This window comes from Pan troglodytes, chromosome 3 (genome assembly GCF_028858775.2).
Source record: "Pan troglodytes isolate AG18354 chromosome 3, NHGRI_mPanTro3-v2.0_pri, whole genome shotgun sequence".
Lineage (NCBI taxonomy): Eukaryota > Metazoa > Chordata > Mammalia > Primates > Hominidae > Pan > Pan troglodytes.
In genome coordinates this window covers 50717082-50736424 of record NC_072401.2, presented here as the reverse complement: position 1 = coordinate 50736424, position 19343 = coordinate 50717082, and the positions used below count along the sequence as shown (strand labels likewise).

General features: G+C 35.9%; 1 protein-coding gene and 1 long non-coding RNA gene across 2 annotated transcripts in view; one reads left to right on the top strand and one right to left on the bottom strand.

Annotated features, from left to right (window-relative positions):
- The window catches only part of LOC104006058 (uncharacterized), a 33136-nt gene extending 23068 nt beyond the window's left edge, over positions 1-10068 (top strand). The window contains exon 4 of the long non-coding RNA XR_001716898.3: positions 9997-10068. This is a non-coding gene — a long non-coding RNA (uncharacterized LOC104006058). The remainder of the gene's footprint in view (positions 1-9996) is intronic.
- GK2 (glycerol kinase 2) lies at positions 6035-7883 on the bottom strand. The gene is given in 1 exon segment (NM_001328287.1): positions 6035-7883. A coding segment is annotated over 1 exon segment (1662 nt). The 5' UTR covers positions 7875-7883; the 3' UTR covers positions 6035-6212.
- Positions 10069-19343: the final 9275 nt, after the last annotated feature.

Genomic DNA, 19343 nt, shown 5'->3' with positions numbered 1-19343 from the left:
GGATTAGACGGTCTCTTGAGCCTTACCTAACTACAACCTCTTCTTGCACATGAATGTAGTCTTGGAGTTTTCTTTGAGAACACTATTTTTGAGAATACCAAACTCTACAGAACTAATCATATTCCCCAGATGAATCATCTCCTAAATGCTAACGCTATAACTTTTTTGGATGGTGAAGATGATTTTCTTGTTATTTTCCTCAATGTTGTTAATTGTAAAACCGAGCTAATGGTAAATATCTATGACCTATTTGAAATAGAATGTGGAAGAAGTGATCAGTTGATTCAGTGACGTGCACTTGAGGCCAGACAAACTTTTTCTCAGAGGAGAGAGAGAGCAGAGAGAGAGAGAAAGAGAGAGAGAGCGAGCGAGCAGAGAGAGAGCAGAGAGAGAGAGAGAGAGAGAACCTAATTAAAGATTCTTTCCCAGGTTGTCTATTCATCCCCTGCTCTGGCACATTGCTGAGGCCCACAAAGTTGGAAGCAGGGAGGTGCAATTAAGCATATTGTCTACCTCTGTTTGGAGAAGAATCTAAACAAAATAGAGTTGTCATTATTTGTAGTTACTAGAACATTTTTGTCCTGGTTTTGCTCAACTCTGTTTCAAAGCTACTGGTATAGACAGTATAGTGTTTCCTTACTATTTTTGGCATTATAAATATTTTCCAAACTTGACTTTCCTATGACACTTGAAAAACATATTCTAATAACTGAATATAAGAAAGGTTTGTTAGTTTTCGTAACGGTAAACTGAATTTCATAGATAGTTTAATATGAGATTAACACTACAGTCTTACCACCTTCTGTTTTTTTTTTTCCCACCAAAGGTCAAGGCCTTCTCTTGTTTTCTTTTCTAAAATAAATCATTTTGTTGAGGGCTGATATGATAATGAAGTATAATGTATGCTAAACACATAGAGAACAAGGATCACATGCAATTTCTCCAAGCCTCAAATAAATTGAGCTGTAAAGGTTGTTGATGGAAACGATGGGGGCTGTTTAAATATTAAGTTTATTCATTTTGTATTGATTGAAACAATCAGAATATAGACAGACTATAGAGCTGTCATTTCAGTGGGAGGTTAAAGTAGGTGACTTACTGAGATGGTATTGTATTTATTCTAGACTTTGCTGGAAGATTACCCTAGGGGATCTTATTAGTTCACAAGATTTAAAAAAAGGCATGAAAGCAAATTTTCCATATAGAGCAGTCATAGAGTTGGTACATAATTTCCCACCAAAATGAGGATTGTATAATGTAACATTTAGACTCACGCATTGAGAACGAGGGCTTACCATGAGTGAAACAATAGGTTCCTTGGTAGATTATGAATATTAATATCAAAATGATAATATAAGCACCAGACATCACACACAAACAGATAATAATTCAGATTCTGAGTAGGGTGGGGAGGGGGAGATGCTTATCTCTCTCAGTGCAGTGTATATGGTTTCCATTCCCAGAGCTCAGTTAGAAATGATCTAGCTGTTTAGTGCTGCTTCTACATTTATATCACATGAGGTGTTTTTAATTAGATTTAATAATACATCTGTCTTCTCTTCGGATACCTTTAACATTTCTTTCCCTTCCTCACCTTGTTTCTCTTTTCTTCTTCTCCTCTCTCTCTCTTTCTCTTCCTGTCCTCCAACTTTTTCTCTCTCTCACTATTCTTTCTTACTGTCCTCTTCCCCTCCCAGCCACAATTTAAATTTACAAAATGGCTTCTCGGAAAATAGCATCAGAATTAGGTGCTTTTCTTTCTCCTGGTTAGTGTTCCAGCTCATGCTCTCTCACTCGCACATATGCCTGACATTAAATGATGACTTGCTGTTTCATAACATGCGTGCAGTGAGACCCCATCATCATAATTTCACCATGTAGTTCTGCTTAGTGGCAATATAGAGAAATTATTAATTAGATAATTTTATAATAAAATATACAGAAGCTCCTTTATAGCCTTGGGGTAAAGTATTGTAATTTACCAATATCCTATGAGTTAAGTTAAGAAAATGAGACTTTTAAAGGCAAAGATACCTAAAAAAGATAAGCTGATAAGCACAGGAATGTGCATATGGAAGGAGTGAGAGTGAGATGCTGAGTTTGAGGACTTTTATTTCTGATTTTCTTATGACATCTTTGTTTGTAACTCTTCATAAGGTCATTTGGAATAAGTCCCAGAAGGAGAATTATGACCGGATAGAATGAAATGAGAAATTAATTTGTTTTAAATGATTGTAGACATTATCATGTACTTCTCCAGCCTAATCACACAAATGACTTCAAATAGAGCTCACAGACCTGCTAGAGAGGAACTGGTACACCCCATGCTAGCTCACTGCAGACTCAGTGAGGATACATCAGTATGCATAATAAAGAGCAGAGATTAAGCTACTTGAATAAACTTTGGCTATATTCCTTAAGAGTTTGAAGATAATTTTCTCCTTTTAAAAATAGTTTTACTGAGGTATTATTGACTGCAAATATTTAAAGTGTTTGATTTGATTAATTTTGACATATGTATTTATCCTCCAAACCACCGCAATAATTACTATAATAAATATATATTTCCCCCCCCCAAATTTTCTTCGTGCCCCTTTAAAATCATGCCTCCTAAGCCTTCCTGCCAATTTCTCATCACCCCTCTCCCAGCTCCCAGGCAGCTACTGATCTGCTTTCTGACACTGTACAATACTTTGAATTTTCTAGAATCTTCTAAGGACAGGATCATACTATACTTTTTTCGTCTGGCTTATTTCCTTTAATTATTTTGAAATTTGACTATGTTATAGTGTTTACCAATAGTTCATTTCTTTTTGTTACCAAATAGTATCCCTTTGTGTGGATATATCATAGTTTGTTTATCTTTCTACCTGTTGGTGGCCATTTGAGTTGTAAACAACTTTTGGCCATAATAAGTCCTGTGAACAAGTCTTTGTATGGACATATGTTCTCATTTCTCTTGGGTAAATATCTAGGATCATATGTGTATTTAATTTTTGAAGAAATTCTCAAAGTGTTTTCCAAAGTGCTTACACTATTTTACATTTTCACAAGAAACATGAAAGGCAAGTTCTTCTACATCTTTACTAGCATTTGGTAGAGGCACTCTTTTTTTGTTTGTTTTGTTTTTTAAGTATTCTGGTTACTGTGTAGTTTCTATCTCATGTAGTTTTTCTTTTTTAGTTTGTTAATCTGGTGAAGTACATTGAGTCTTCTAATTATGCTGACTCATTATCCTATTGTTACATTCCCTCACTTGGTCATGATGTATTATTCTTTTCAAATATTGATAAACTAATTTGCTAAAATTTTGTTCAGAATTTTTGCATCCATGTTTATGACAGATGTTGGTCCACAGTTGTTTTTTCTTGTAACATCTTCTTTTCCTGGTGTTGGAACCAGGATAATGCTATAAACCTGGCCTCATGGAATGAGTTTGAGAACATTCCCTTCTTTACAGTCTTCTGGAAAAATTTGTGTAGAATAGGCATTATTTCTTCCTTATAAGTGTGAAAGAAGCCACTTGAGCTTGAGGTTTTCTTTGTAAGGGGGGTTTTAAGCTAGAAATTCAGTATTTTTAAGAGATATAGAGCCATTCTGGTTATCTATATTTTCCTGAGTTTAAGAAGTTTGTGTTTTCCAATGAATTTGTTCATCTTATCTAAGTCATCAAATTTACTGGCATAAGGTTTTCATAATATTTCTATATTCTCATTTTACTATCCTTAATATCCTACAGGACCTGTAGTAGTAATGTCAATCTCATTCCTGATATGGATAATTTTTGTCTTCTCTCCTTTTTTTCTAGTAACGGAGGCTAAAAGTTTATCACATTCACACTCTGAAAGAACGAACTTTTGGTTATATCAATTTTGCCATTTTGTTATTGTTTTCTATTTTCTATATCTGTTTTGTATCTTCTTTAGAATTAATTGATTACTACTGCTCTCATCTTTACTATTTCTTTACTTCTTCTATTTAGCTTGGGCTTAATTTATTACTCTATTTCTCGTTTCTTAAGGTAGAAGCAGAGGTTAGTGATTTAAGACCTTTTCTCCCTTCTAATACAGGCATTTAGTTCCGTAAAATTCTTCTTAAGTACTGCTTTAACAATCTCTCATAAATTTTAATATGTTGTGCTTTCATTTTCACCCAATTCCAGATACTTTCTATTTTCCCTCTTTATCTCTTTAACTTATCAATTATTTTAAAGTTTGTCACTTAGTCTTCAAATGTTTGGGGACTTTTCTAAAGATTTTTCTAGTGTCGATGTATAATTCTAATGTGCTCAGACACCATACTTTGTAAGAAACCTTTTTTAATTTTTTGAGGCTTGCTTTTTGGCCTCTATATGGTCAATCTTGGTAAATATTCACTGTGCACTTGAAAAGAATATGTATTCTCCTATTGTTGGGTGGCATTTTCCATAAATGTCAATTAAGTCATGTTGTTTGATAGTATTGTTAAAATCCATATCTTAGTAAATTCTTAACTACTTTTTCTATCAAATATTGAGGAAGAGGTATTGAAATATCTTCCTGTAATTGCACAACTTTTTATTTTTCCTTTCAGTTCTATAAGATTTTATGTATTTTGAAGCTCCATCATGAGGTGCATAAATATTTAGAATTGTTATGTCCTCTTGAATTTACCCCATTATCATTGCAAATGATCTTATCACTTTTAATATTCTTTGTTTTGAAATTTACTTTCTGATATTTCTTTTTTATTATTATTAACTTGGTATATCCATTTTCTATCATTTTATTTTTGACCATTTTTCTCTTATGTGTAAAGTATGTTTCTTAGAGGCAGTGTATATTTTGGTCTTATTTTTTAAATCTGACAAGTTTCCTTTTTAATTGGGGTAATCAAATCATTTACATTTAACGTGCTTGTTGGTATGGTTAGGGTTAAATATATTTTCCTACCTTTTCTTTGTTCCTCATCTGTTTTGTATCTTTAGAATTGAATATTTTGGTAGTTCTAGTATATATTTTTAATTATAAGATTTTGTTATTTCAGGATTTATAGTATATATCTTTCATTATCACTATAACTTCAAGTGATACATCATTTTCCACACAGTATATGAGTCTCAAACTACTACACCTTCATTTATCCACTTCTTTGCTATTGTTTTCTTTTAGACGTGCTTACATTTCATACTATATTATTATTTTTGTTTGAACAGTCATTTGTTTTTTCCTACTTGAAAGCAATATTTTCTGAAATATTCTAGTGTTTTTTCCCAGCATATATCCAGCTAATATATTAAATAAAAGGGTAAGTTATAAGAAATATTGGTGCAATCATAATATACTTTTTGTAGCAGCATAAAACATACTTAACTTTTAAATACTGCCTTTGTAGGTTTCTCCTGATAAATAATATGTATACACATTGCCCCAAAATGTATATAGCTGTTTACCTTAAAGTATTTAGGATCATCCATGTTATAATCTACTGACTACAATGTACTTTTAACTTATAAATGAGCTACTCTATATGATATAGACATGATATAAAAAAGGGAAATAGTGTCCCTGTCCCTCTAGGATTCACACAATAATTCAGTAAAATAGTAATTAGTGAGACCATGTAAATTGTCTAACAAATTTCAATTTGGCAAATATTTTTCAGGAAAATATCTAAGCTATGAGAATACTAAATTTCTATTGTAAGAATTTAGCAAATATTTCCATTAAACATTCAGTTAAGATGTAGTCTCTCTAATATGTAGAAAGGAGGACTTGTAGCCTATTAAAAACAAGAATAACAATGACAAAAAGTCCCTTAATTTTAGCAGATTAATTACACCTCTTAATCAAGTGTGTGTAACACAAAGAACCAAATCTGGGTCCATAAGTGTTAGAGGATAGTTAATAAAAAGATTCCATGAATAGAATCTGAATAGCCTATATTTTAGAAAGAATGGGGCAGAATGTTATGGCAATGGAGGGGGCCAGCCTTCAAGATGGCTGGCCCAACCCTGTCGATGTTAAAAAAAACACACCCAATATTTCTACAGTGCTCTTCTAACGTATTTTCTTTATTTCAGGTCACAAGTCTAGGGTTTTCATGGGTCATGTAGCAAGTGGTTTATAAACAAAATCAGAGTCTATAATAGTGTCATTATATTAAGAGGCAGAACTGCTGTATGCTTTCATTATGTAAAATGTTTACATCTTGGGACTCCATAGCTGGTATTATTATGGTACACCCGATATATATCTTGCTCCAATTAGCATTACCATGCTACTCACTATAAAAAATCCCAAAGGCAGACTAGAGAAGATAGAAGGATCACCACTTTCAGGAGACTGACGGGTAACCCAACCCATTGACTTCATTACGGCTTTCTTCCATGTGGCATAACGAATTTCACTTTCTGTGGCCTGGATCTGTGGTTCAAATCGTTCCATCCTGAGAACCGACAAAGCCTGGGGTTCAAGGCTCCAAACGCTTACTCCCTCTGCAGCCCCTGCTGCCATGGCAGCTCCTAGTGCAGTTGTTTCAGGCATAAAGGGTTTTATTACTGGAATATGAAGAATATCTGCTTGTAGTTGCATAAGAACTTTGTTGTTGGTCATTCCTCCATCTACCTGCAAATGACGAAGTGGAATTCCACAGTCACGGTTCATGGCTTCCAAAATCTCTCGGGTTTGGAAACAAACAGCTTCTAATGCAGCAAAAGCAATATGACATTTATTGGTAAACTGAGTGAGGCCACAGAGTATCCCTCTTGCACTGGGCTCCCAATAAGGTGCATATAACCCTGAAAAGGCTGGGACAAAGTAACAGCCATAAGAAGTTCCTACTTCTTTAGCAAGTCTTTCAATGTCTCCTGAGGTCTCTATAATTCCAAGATTGTCTCTTAGCCAACGAATAACAGCACCTGCTATAGCAACAGAACCTTCCAGTGCATAATATGCTGGCTTCTCTCTGCCTAGTTTGTAAGCTACTGTGGTCAGAAGGCCATGTTCAGAAAACACACATTTACGACCTGTATTACACAGTAAGAAGCAACCTGTTCCATAGGTGTTTTTGGCTTGTCCCTCCTGGAAGCACATTTGTCCTACTAATGCAGCACATTGGTCCCCCAAACACCCAGATATTGGCACACCTTCCAGGGCTCCAGTTTTAATTAGGCCATAGATCTCAGAAGAACTGAAGACATTTGGAAGAAGGTCCATTGGAATTTCAAAAAAGTCACAGAGCTCTTTATCCCATTCCAAAGAATGGATATTAAAAAGCATTGTCCTACTTGCATTTGTTACATCTGTACAATGCACACCTCCATTAACTCCTCCTGTCAAACTCCAGATAAGCCATGAATCAATGGTACCAAAAAGAGCTCTACCTTCTTCAACAGCCTTTTGGACGTTTCTCACATTGTCAAGCATCCAACGAAGTTTTACTGCACTGAAGTAAGTGCTGAGTGGAAGGCCTGTCTTAGACTTGACGAAGTTACTATTTCCTGGAATTTTTTTACTAAGATCCTCAACAGTAGTCTGGGTTCTTAGATCAAGCCACACCACAGCATTGTAGAGAGGCTCTCCTGTTAACTTGTCCCAGATTACAGTGGTTTCCCTCTGATTGCTGACACCAACAGCTTTTATGTTGGATATATCAATATTCAGTTCATCAAGTTTCTCACACGTTCTCGCTATACACTCGTAGACAGACTGAAGAATTTCCTTAGGGTCTTGTTCCACCCATCCTTCTTTTGGGAACTCTTGTGTTAATTCCACTTTGTGATGACTAAGTAGTTCCGCTGTTTTTGAATTGAAAACCAGAAAGCGAGTGGAGTTGGTGCCCTGGACCACCGCTCCCACCAACGGCCCCACAGCTGCTGTCTTCGGGGCTGCCATGACACCAGTAGGTCGGCTCAGCAGCTCTGGGACCGTTTCCCAGGCCAAGGCGGTGTTGGGGGCAGGGAGCGCAGCCAGTCAGGAGCACAAGGCGCAGGCGCAAGGCAACCTTTGCCCTTTAACTGGCGCGGCGCCTTCTCACCCCACCCCTCCAGCCCAGGCTTCACCTCCAGCCACTCAGTTGTCTTCTAAGATTTAAGTTTTTTTTTTTTTAAATCATATATTTATCCATGTAATTACAGTTACCGGCGTTCACTCTTTTGTGTGGATCTATATCTCTACGTTATCATTTTCCTTCTTAGTAGTGCAGGTCTGCTGGAGATGAATTCTTCCAAATTTGAACATCTGAAATATATTTCATAGTAATATTCAAAGGTATTTTCTCGGGGTATAGAATTCTATTTGACATATTTTTTCTTTTTAAGTTTCAGGACCTCGGAGCTGTTGCTCTACCATCTTCTCTCTTGCTGTTTCAGGTGGAACTTTGCTATTATTTTTAACATGTCAATTTTTCTCTATCTTTAGGGTTTTTCTCTTTATCAGTGGTTTTGCCCAGTTTTATCATGAAGTGTCTTGGAATAGTTTTCTTATTTTCTTTGCTTGGGGTTTACTGAACTACTTGAATCTGTAGGTTTACAGGTTTCATCGACTTTGAAAAGCTTTGGGCCCATTATTTCTTCAAATGTGTTTCATTCTGTCTCTTCTATCCCTTAGGGACTCCATTGATGCCCTACTCATTATAATTACCTTTTCTCCTTGTGCTTGATTTCAGATAGTTTCTGTTGCTATCTCTTCAAGCTCACTAATCTTTTCTTCTCCAATGTCTGCTCTGCTGTTAATTCATCCAGTACATTTTTCACCTCACATATTGTAGTGTTCAACCCTAGAAGTTCAATTTGGGTTTTTAAATATCTACTTAACTTTCTGAACACATGGAATACAGTTAGAATAACTTTTAATTTCATTTTCTGCAATTCTAACCTCTGTGTCAGTTCTGGTTCGGTTTTGATTGATTGCTTATCTCCTTATTATGGCTTGTATTTCCTGTTTCTTTGCATGCCTGATAAGTTTTAATTAGATGCCAAACATTGTGAATTTTACCTGACTGGTTGGTTGCTTGATATTTTTGTATCCCTATAAGTGGTCTTGAGTTTTGTTTTGGGATGCAGATAAATTACTTGGAAACAGTTCAATTCTTTTGCGTCTGCTTTTAAGATTTCTTAGATGGCACAAGGATAGTACTCAGTCTGGGGCTAATTCTTCCTCTTTACTGTGAAGAGATCTTTCTATGTACTCTACCCAACACCCCTGACAAATGAGCCTGTTTGGAACAGTAATTCCTCCCAGCCCTGAGTGACCACTGGATACTGTTATCTCTAGTCTTTCCAGGTGCATCTTTCGTTAGCCTCAGTAGTTTTCTCATATACATGCACTGATCAATACCCAACTGAATACTCACTGGGGGACCCTGTAAAGCTCTCTGGAGTTCTCTCTCTGTGCAACTCTTTTTTCTCCAGTGCTATGCCTGGCAGAGTCTAGCTTCTTTGGTTTCTCTAGGCTCTCAGCCTAATCTCCTTGCCATAGGTTTCCACTGAGTTTCAATTGGGTTCCCTGTCTGTGCTGTTGCTTCAAAACTCTCTCAAGAAACTAAGCTGGGGAAATCATAGTAGTCATGTCACTTGTTTTTAACCTCTTAGAAATTACTGCCTTTCATTCCGTGATATCCAGCATTTTGTGAACTGTTGTTTTATATTTTGCACATTATGTGAACTATTTCATCTATTTTTTCCATTTTTGATTGTTTTAGATGAAAAGGTAACTCCAATCCTTTTTACTACATCTTGGCCAGAGTGGAATTCCACTAAATGGAAACTTAAATTTTCAGATTAACTGTAGAGTCAGTGAATAAAGACTTATTTAATCATTAATTAAAATATATTGAATATGCAGTCAATGAATGGCAATTTTCTGTATTAGGGCATAGGCTACATTTCTGAATTAGCTCAAGGATAAGGCCCATTTGTGTTTAGTAAAACCAAATAGAACAAGATAGAAAATAACTTAAAAATTAACTGTGATATTGTTATTTCACTATTTTAACTGGGTCATATTTTTTATTTAGGCAAAAACCCTTCAGGAAATACTATGAAGTCTGGGAAAGAAAGAACATTGAGACTTAATTTGCGAAGTAAGGTATAGAAATGATTAAAAACTGGATCAGATTTTCCTGGTTGTGTCTTTGTTTTTAAAATTCTATCAAAGCTTTTCCAAGCAAAATTGTAGAGGCAACATTTACCCATATTCCAGTTAACCATAACATGTCTGCATTTTCATGGAACAAATTTATATTTACATTGTTTTAACTTTTTTCTCTCCAGGTATTTGGCAAGAGTAAACATTGTGTGTATAGATTAATGTACGCAATAAAAAGATTTGACCCAGAGCTTCTTTTCTACATTCCCTCTCTCCGTTCACACCAATATTTACAAACAAATGTTCCTAATTCCATTAGTTTTTGAGTCTGGGAATACTTTAAGTATTTTGTCTTTAATACAAATACCTTATTTATAAAATCGTCAGTTCTGCTTATAAAGAACTGGCTTACATAGTAGTTTCACTGATAATAAATTGTAGCCACTAAATAATCAGATAATAAGTGTCCCAATATAGTTTAGAAAGTTTACCAAATTGAAATAACTTCCTTAGAGTAATTGCAAACTACTGATGGGTTTAACCAAAGCTGATAAACAGTATTTAAAACAAGCAAACGAAAACTAAGGAGCTTAAATGAAGTCCACTATCTTCTTTATTTCAAAAACAAAACAAAACAAAACCAACTAAAACTTTTGTTGTCTATAATAGCTTCTTTATATTCTAATGTAGGATTTAAGCACTTCTGAAATCTTTGTTGGCACTACTTTATTTGTGAAGCCATTCAATTTCACAAGAAAATTGTTATTTCATTTGTATTATATTCCACAAAATCATAAATGCTTTAATGGTGAACATACTATTCAGAATAGTTCAAACAACAAAAATATATGAGGGGATTTTCTTCAAAAAGTCTTTTATTATGGGATTGTTAAAAATAGAGTTGTTAACATACTTGACTTTGTATATTATTCATTTACCTTCAAGGCTACTCTTCTAAAGTGCAGCTACTTAGTATTGAAGGTTTTAAGTAGTGTTCACATTGTAACATTTAAAATTTACTCATTCAATCAGTAACATGGTGAATATGTTTTGAGAGGTTGCTATCTATGGATTTCATTATAAGCCATGATATAGTGGTGCATCAAACATTCTTACTGCCCTTATTATAACCTTTAAGTTAAGAACAGTACCAGCTTAACGTACTTATCTTAATGACATATTTTCCTGTGCATGTTTTAGAGAGCCACTTGTTTAATTATTTTTTTCCTGTTAAGCACACTAAATTGTAAGTTCAATGAAGTCAGGGACCTTGGTTATTTAATTCAATCCTGTATTTTCAGCACTTACACTCAAAGCAGGAATTCAAGTAGCATTTGTTGGATGGATTAATGAACACCACTAAATATGGCCCTCACTTTATTAAGCAATCATCGTAAAGTCAAGATAAATTTAATTTTGCTTGCTGGATAGGCTATTGGTTATTCATTTTTCTTTTTCTCTTCTTCTTTCTTTCTTTCTTTCTTTCTTTTTTTTTTTTTTTTTTTTTTGAGACAGAGTCTAGTTCTGTCGCCCAGGCTGGAGTGCAGTGGCACGATCTCAGCTCACTTCCGCCTCCAGAGTTCAAGCAGTTCTCCTGCCTTAGCCTCTGGAGTAGCTGGGATTACAGGGGCCTGCCACCACACCTGGCTAAATTTTGTATTTTAAGTAGAGATGGGGTTTCACCATGTTGGCCAGGCTGGTTTTGAACTCCTGACCTTAAGTGATCTGCCCGCCTCAGCTTCCCAATGAGCTGGGATTATAGGCATCAGCCACCGCACCAGGCCTCATTTTCAATCTGATATAATAAGATGGATTGATGAAGAGACAGAGGATTGTATAGATAGAAAGATATGATAAAAGTAGTATAATAAAATGATAATTATATAATCTGTGTGGTAGATACGATGTTGATAAAAGTTTTTTCAACTTTCTATATGTTTTCAAATTTTCATAATAAAATGTTAGGAAAGTGTGATGTAAATACAAGCTGATCAAGCTGCAAAACAGTGCAAAGAGACCTATTTCATACAGGCTTTTTTGTTTGGAGGGACAGTTGAGTGAATGGAATAAAAAAGTCGCTGTTACGTTTACATCAATTTGAGAGACTCTGTGGCAGAACAATCTAGTTATAGTTGTTCATCCCAAGAAAACCATTAATTATGAATGATTTTTATTAAGATGGTAGTACTTTCATTATAAGCATTTTCTTCTGCTTTTTATAAACTTTTTAAATTCTAGGAAACCAGCTGCCTGTTTAATGCCTTGGCTCTTAGAAATTGCAGACATCTAAGAATGCTGCCACTCTTTTCAATCTCCAGAGTGGGAATCAGTGGAAAGTTTAGATTTCACCGAATTTGGACTTATCTTAGTCATGAATTTGAGAGTGTGCAACCTGATGGTAAGAGCATTCATTTATATAGTTTGTGGCTAGCAAATTTGACTTTTTTAGACCGTGTCATAACCAATGCATCATCACAGTTGGTAATCTTCAAAACACTGATGCATTTTTCTACATGCTGTTCCCAAATGTGCTGGACCAGCTGTTGAGAGCCATACCATCCAATCGCCTGGAAGACCTCTTCTTGGACCACAAATCACCTAACGTACTATCCCTCTTTGTTCTAATGAAGAAAGGAAAAATTAAAGCAAGCTACCGTGGTTTATTACTCATGTTTTCTCTGTTATGCATGGGCCGTGGGAGCCACCGCATTCACATTAGGAGCCCTTGACATTTTAGGTAAGCATTACATGACAGACAAGCCAATGAGTTTAATATTCACGGATCTGGAAGTGATTTTATGAATATTTGAATCTTGAAATGTTTGATTGATTGTGTGTGTATGTGTGTGTGTGTGTGTTCTTTGTCATTTTCTCAGTGAAAATTGCCCTGACACTGATCTCAATGTTAATGTATTCCTGCTTACATTTGACTTTGGAATATGTTACAGCTAATTATCATTACACAGGATGAAAGATCAGAGCCCTGAGTGAGGTGCTTGGTTTTGGAACAAAGGGAGACCAAATCAGCATCTTGGCTCTAGGCCCAATAATTGTAATCAAACATCTTGAAACTGATGGGATCTTTGCATTTATTTTTTATTTGTTATTTTTTTGTTTTCTTTCCTCACTTTTTGAAAGGAGGTGGGAAAAGGGGGCTAAGGGTTTGAAGGGGCTGAAATTTCCCCTTGAACATGATGTCAATATGTTGGCGTGTCTCCTTTTATTAAGACGCCATCCAACTGATAACAAGTCCTGCTGTGTTTTACCAACATAAAAAATTAGACTGGAGACCGAGGAGCGGCAGGTGGCTTTTGGCACCAAGAAATAATCACACTTGATGTGGAAAGTAAAGTAAAAGGAGCCATCTGTTCACTGCAGGAGGACGTGAAAAATCACATTAACATATTGTCACTAACATCATGAAATACACAGTTAATAATAAATTTAGTTATCATGGCAAGTTGCATTGGATACTTACTCTGAAAATGCAGAATGTGAAAGATGCTCATTCTTGCCCACCCCTATCTTTTTTTTTTTTTTTTTTTTTTGAGAGAGAGAGGAAAAAAAAAAAGCTTTAAACCTTTCCTTGGAATGTGTGTATGTGTGTGTGTATGTTGGAGATGGGGAGGGGAATGTGTATCATTTTCAAGGCAGACTGTGGTTCATTGTTGCTGACTAAGTGAGCAAAATAGCCACTCCGGCAGATGGAAGATGTCATTTCTTGATTCCATCCACTTATTATCTACCGTGTAACTCTACAGCTTCTTACCTGGATGGAAGAGAAGGGATGTAGAAGAAAAAAAGGTTGTTTTGATCATGTCCCTTGCACGAGACCCAGAGCATGCAGATGCTCTGTGAAAAGGATGGGGGACAGAGTGCTGCCACATGCAAGAATCAGTGGCTGTGGCCTTTTCTTGAGCATCGAATTTGCCTTTAGTAAAGTGTTCCAGCAGAGTATTTTTCTAGTGGGTTTTCTGTGAAATGCCTGCACATACTTTGCAGAACAAGTGTGTTAAGGCAATGTGATGGAAAGGTTTCCTTGCACTTCTTGTGTGTAATGTTGTTTGCATATGTCAACAAAATGAATAAAGAAGCTACAGAGCATGGAGGTCAAACTGAATTGGGAAAATTGGGGTTATTGTCACTGGGTCATTACTAAAGCCATATTTAAACATCTTTTGCTGTCAGAGTTTGCTCTCTAGTTTCTTATAGTCATTGCTTATAATCACTGCAAATTGTGACTCAAACCCACACTATTACTATTATTAATATTAAGATCTCATTCTATTTTATAAAATTACAGTTGTCACATAATAGAATCCTAATTAATAAGTTGACCAGTAGTTATTTCCTGAATATGGCTGTTGGTCTACATCCAGTCATTATCCCATATGCTTGAGAGAAAAAATATATAGATAACAAATATCTATATGTAATCATGAAAACTACGTTAGAATAAGAATTAGAATTTTAGTTCCAGCTCTGACTCTAGCTTTATGATCTTTAGCAAGTCAAATCACCTCTCTGGCTTTTTTTTTTTTTCCAATGGCAAAATTTAGGCAACCTCTAAAGAAACTCCTCCTTAAAACTTAAAGATTTTTTAAATATATTGTCTAATGAAACTTGATATTTATTTTAAGTTAATGAAAGAAAAATTGTGTTCAAGAAGCAATCATTTCGATAGTGTTATTTAAAAATTGTTAATGACCCTGAAAGGTAATGTGCAAATTAGGGTTGCCAACTTTCATTCAGGTAATGACGAGACAGGTTGTGATGGCATTTTGAGAGAGACCTGCTGTTTTGGGAGCAGGATGGTGGTAGTCTTTTCTTCTATTGCGTATGTAATATTCTGTCACTAAAGGTGAATGTTACCATGAAGTCCAGATCTAGGTGTAGACTCTGTCACCTGAGTTACCAATGTGTCTCATTCTAGTCCTAGATAATTTGCAAAAAAGTGGTCATGGGTGGAACAGAGACTTCTATTTTGTATTCGTTTCTAAAGAATGATAGAGTTCTGTTCTCTCAGTTAGATGATCTGGACACAATCCACTGTCTACTGATAAACAGCCACATGCTTGTTAATTTGTTCCAGTAGGCTTAAACCATATGCTGACTTACCTTTTGGATGTTCCTCCTTCTACTATATATTTTCCAAAGTATCTTCAGCTCATTTTCCTTCCTCAAATAAACCTTTCTTGAGCCTTTAACTGTAGTTAAATCACCCTGCTATAGTTCCCTGTTGAACCTTGTTCTTCTGTTTTCTTACATTTCTTACATTTGAATTAATTGTTCAGAATGTAAGCCCCATGAAGGCAGCACCCTGTCTATCTTGGTCACCCATTATTAACATCATGCCAGGCATGTAGAACCATTTAATAGGTATTACTTATTGGTAGACAGTTGGACAGCCCAACCAACTTTCAGGGTTTGTCAGGTTTTAGGGAAAACAGAACATGTGTTTGGCATTTGCATCACCATATAGTCATCCTGAAACTCTCAGGTGATCTTCAGGTGACTGTTCCAGAGGTCACCATTCCTATTGGAAGCACAAATAAATCTAGACTCCGCTTTAGGGTTCTGATGGAACAATTAGAATTTTTAAAGGATATCCTAAAATAGACATCAAAACAGTTCAGCTAAATGCTGAATATTTTTGAATATTTACTACTTTGTTTCTGATAATTAGGCAGCACTGGAAGATAAATTTCTAGGGCAACCCTGGAAATTTTCTGAATCCACCAAAACAGTTAAATCATACATGGACAAACTATTCTTCAGTAGACTAGAGTCCATCATTTTACCAATTTTTATTCAGCGTAGGGGAAACATGTAAATTTAATTTTGCAGAGATGACAAATGGCAGAAAAATATGTTTTATAGCACAAAGCAAGATCTATATATCAATTTCTGTGTTTTCTTGCCGAAGTGTTTAGAATGAAATGAATTGGCCAGCCAGGTGTGGTGGCTCATGCCTGTAATCCCAGCACTTTAGGAGGCCGAGGTGGGGGGATCACGAGGTCAGGAGTTCTAGACCAGCCTGGCCAACATGGTGAAACCCTGTCTCTACTAAAGATACAAAAATAAATAAATAAAAGCTGGGCGTGGTGGTGTGTGCCTGTAACCCCAGCTACTCGGAAGGCTGAGGCAGGAGAATCGCTTGAACCAGGGAGATGGAGGTTGCAGGAGCTGAGATTGTGCCATTGCACTCCAGCCTGGATGACAGGGTGAAACTCTTGTCTCAAAAAAAAAAAAAAAAAGGACAAATAATTAAGTATGATTTAAAATGATGAAATGAGTTACTGGTGTCCTCCCCACAGCTACTGTTGTTAGAATTGTTATATTGATAGAGCCACATACATTACATGGAAGTATACATACTGAACTCATTGTGTATTTGTTATTCTAATACATATTTACCGAAAATGTTTATTAATAATGAATAATCTCAATACTAGGAGACATATGTATTGGCCTAATGCTTTATCAGCTGAAAATGTAGCAAAAAGCAGCAAACAGAAATGAAAAGTCTGTGATAATCATCTAAAAATATAGATAAAATTAGAAAATCATCATACTTAATGATACTGAATTATGCTGTGTAGGAAGTTGCCAAATGTTTGGACTTAGGTTGAAAATATTTTGCCACGGTGCATAAAAATTACCACGGTGCATGAAAAAGACCCTTGGAGGCAGTTGTAGTAACTGACAAACATTTTAAGAATTGACAGTCCCCCTTACCCAGTAGATATGTCATTCCCTGCATGCTGGGCTTCTTTGCAGTTGTTGAAAACTAAGGCAGATGGGCACTCCAGTCAGCCTGAGGGGACAGGAGTAGCATACATCAGAGCACCAGGTGCCCTGAGATTCCTCCTTTTCATCAGATGGGCTAATAGACCCACAGAGGCCAGGGATTCAGTGATATCCTAGAGGGTCTTGCAGGTGGTCATCACTGAAGTGACTGGTAGACTTCCTGCCGACCCCTGGTTTCACGGAGTGTTGAAAGCATAATTCTTTCACTGCGACAGCTAGGGTTTGACATGAAATAGCATATTAGAGAAACTCTGATGGTTTTTGCAGCATGGAAAACATTCAGAGGTTGATGATGATGAAGAATCCCAATGTTTTTCTTTTCTCTTTTTGTTGGCTAGCTATAGGTATCCTTAGTAATTCCATCTGTCAGTACTCTTTGCTCTTCCTCTGAACTTCTGAGGCATGCAATGTCTCTTCATTCAGCACTCTTAATTCCTTTTTACATCTTGTATTCTTTTTTCTCTGATTACAGTGTAAGATACCTGATGGGAAGGGATTGCTTTATGCATTTTATAATCTCAGTAGTGAATGATGCACAATAATAATAATCTATATTTTTGCTCTTCTTGTTTCTTCTTTCATTCATTCAAAAAATACTGACTGAATATCAACTATTTAATAGTTGCTGGGCTAGCTTCTGGAATACAATTCCTCTAGACAGACATAGTGCTTGCCTTAGTGAGGTTCTAGTGGGTAAGTCAGACAAAAACTGAGGAAATAAAGGTAAACAAATACCAAATTGTACTACCTTTTAGAAAGGAACACATGGCTAAGATCAAGTATAACTGCAAGTGGAAAGCTGACTGTTTTACTTCTGTTTTTCTTGCTATTTTTCTTTTTTCCAGCTTTTCAACTTTTATTTTAGATTCAGGAAGTACAAGCGCAGGTTTTTTACAATGGTATACGGTGGTATATTGTATACACTGTAATACATTGTATTACAATGGTATATTTTATACAATGGTATATTGCATGATTCTGAGGTTTGGAGTACAATTGAACCCATCATTCTAGTAGTGAGTATAGTACCCAATAGGTAGTTTTTCAGCCCTTGGCCTTCTAGTTAACCTTTGCCCTCTTGCAGTCCTTAGTGTGTGTTGTTACCCTCTTTATGGCTGTATGTATGCAATGTTTAGCTCTCACTTAAAAGTGAGAACAAGTGGTATTAGATTTTCTGTTTCCACATGAATTTGCTTATGATAATAGCCTCTAGCTGCATCCATACTGCTGCAAAGGATGTGATTTTGTTCCTTTTTATGGCTGCATAGTATTTCATGGTGTATATGTACCACATTTTCTGTATACAATCCACCTTTGATAGGCATCTGGGTTGATTCCATATCTTTGCTATTGTGAATAGTGTTGTCTTGAACATACGGGTGCATGTGTCTTTTTGGTAGAATGATTTATTTTCTTTTGGATATATACCCAATAATGGGGATGCTGGGTGAAATGATTGTTCTATTTTTAGTTCTTTCAGAAATCTCCAAACTACTCTCCATGTGGCTGAACTAATTTACATTCCCACCAGCAGTGTATATGTGTTCCCTTTTCTCCGCAGCATCTCCAACATCGTTATTTTTTGACTTTTTAGTAATACCCACTCTAACTGGTAAGAGATGGTGTCTCATTGTAGTTTTGATTTGCATTTCCCTAATAATTAGTGACGTTGAACTTTTTTTCATATGCATGTTGGCTGCGTGTATGTTTTATTTTGAGAAGTGTCTGTTCATGTCCTTTGTCCACTTTGTAAGGGGTTGTGTGTTTTTTGCCTATGTTCCTTGTAGATTCTTGATATTAGACCTTTGTTGGATACAAAGTTTGCAAAATTTTCCCCCATTCTTTAGGTTGTCTATTTATTCTTTTGATAGTTTCTTTTGCTGTGCAGAAGCTATTTAGTTAAATTGTTAGTAGATATCATTTCTCAATTTTTGTTTTTGTTGCAATTGCTTTTGAGGACGTAATTATAAATTATTTGCCAAGGCTGATGCTGAGAAAGGTGTTTCCTAGATTTCCTCCATGATTTTAACAGCTTGAGGTCTTATGTTTAAGTCTTTAATCCATCTTGAGTATATATGGTGATAGGTAGGGGTCTGGTTTCATTCTTCTGCATATGGATAGCCAGCTATCCCAGCACCATTTATTGAGTAGGGAGGTCTTTACTCATTGCTTATTATTTTTGTCAACTTTGTTGAAGATCAGATGGTTGTCTGTGTATGGCTTTAATTCTTGGTTCTCTATCCTGTTCTTTTGTGCCGTTTTTTGTTTTGTTTTGTTTTTAACCAGTACCATGCTGTTTTAACTACTGTAACCTCATAGTATAGTTTGAAGTTGGGTAATGTGATGCCTCTGACTTTGTTCTTTTTGCTGTTGTTGTTGTTACTGTTTGAGACAGAGTCTTGCTTTGTCTCCCAGGCTGGAGTGGAATTGCATGATCTTGGCTCACTGCAACCTCCGCCTCCTGGG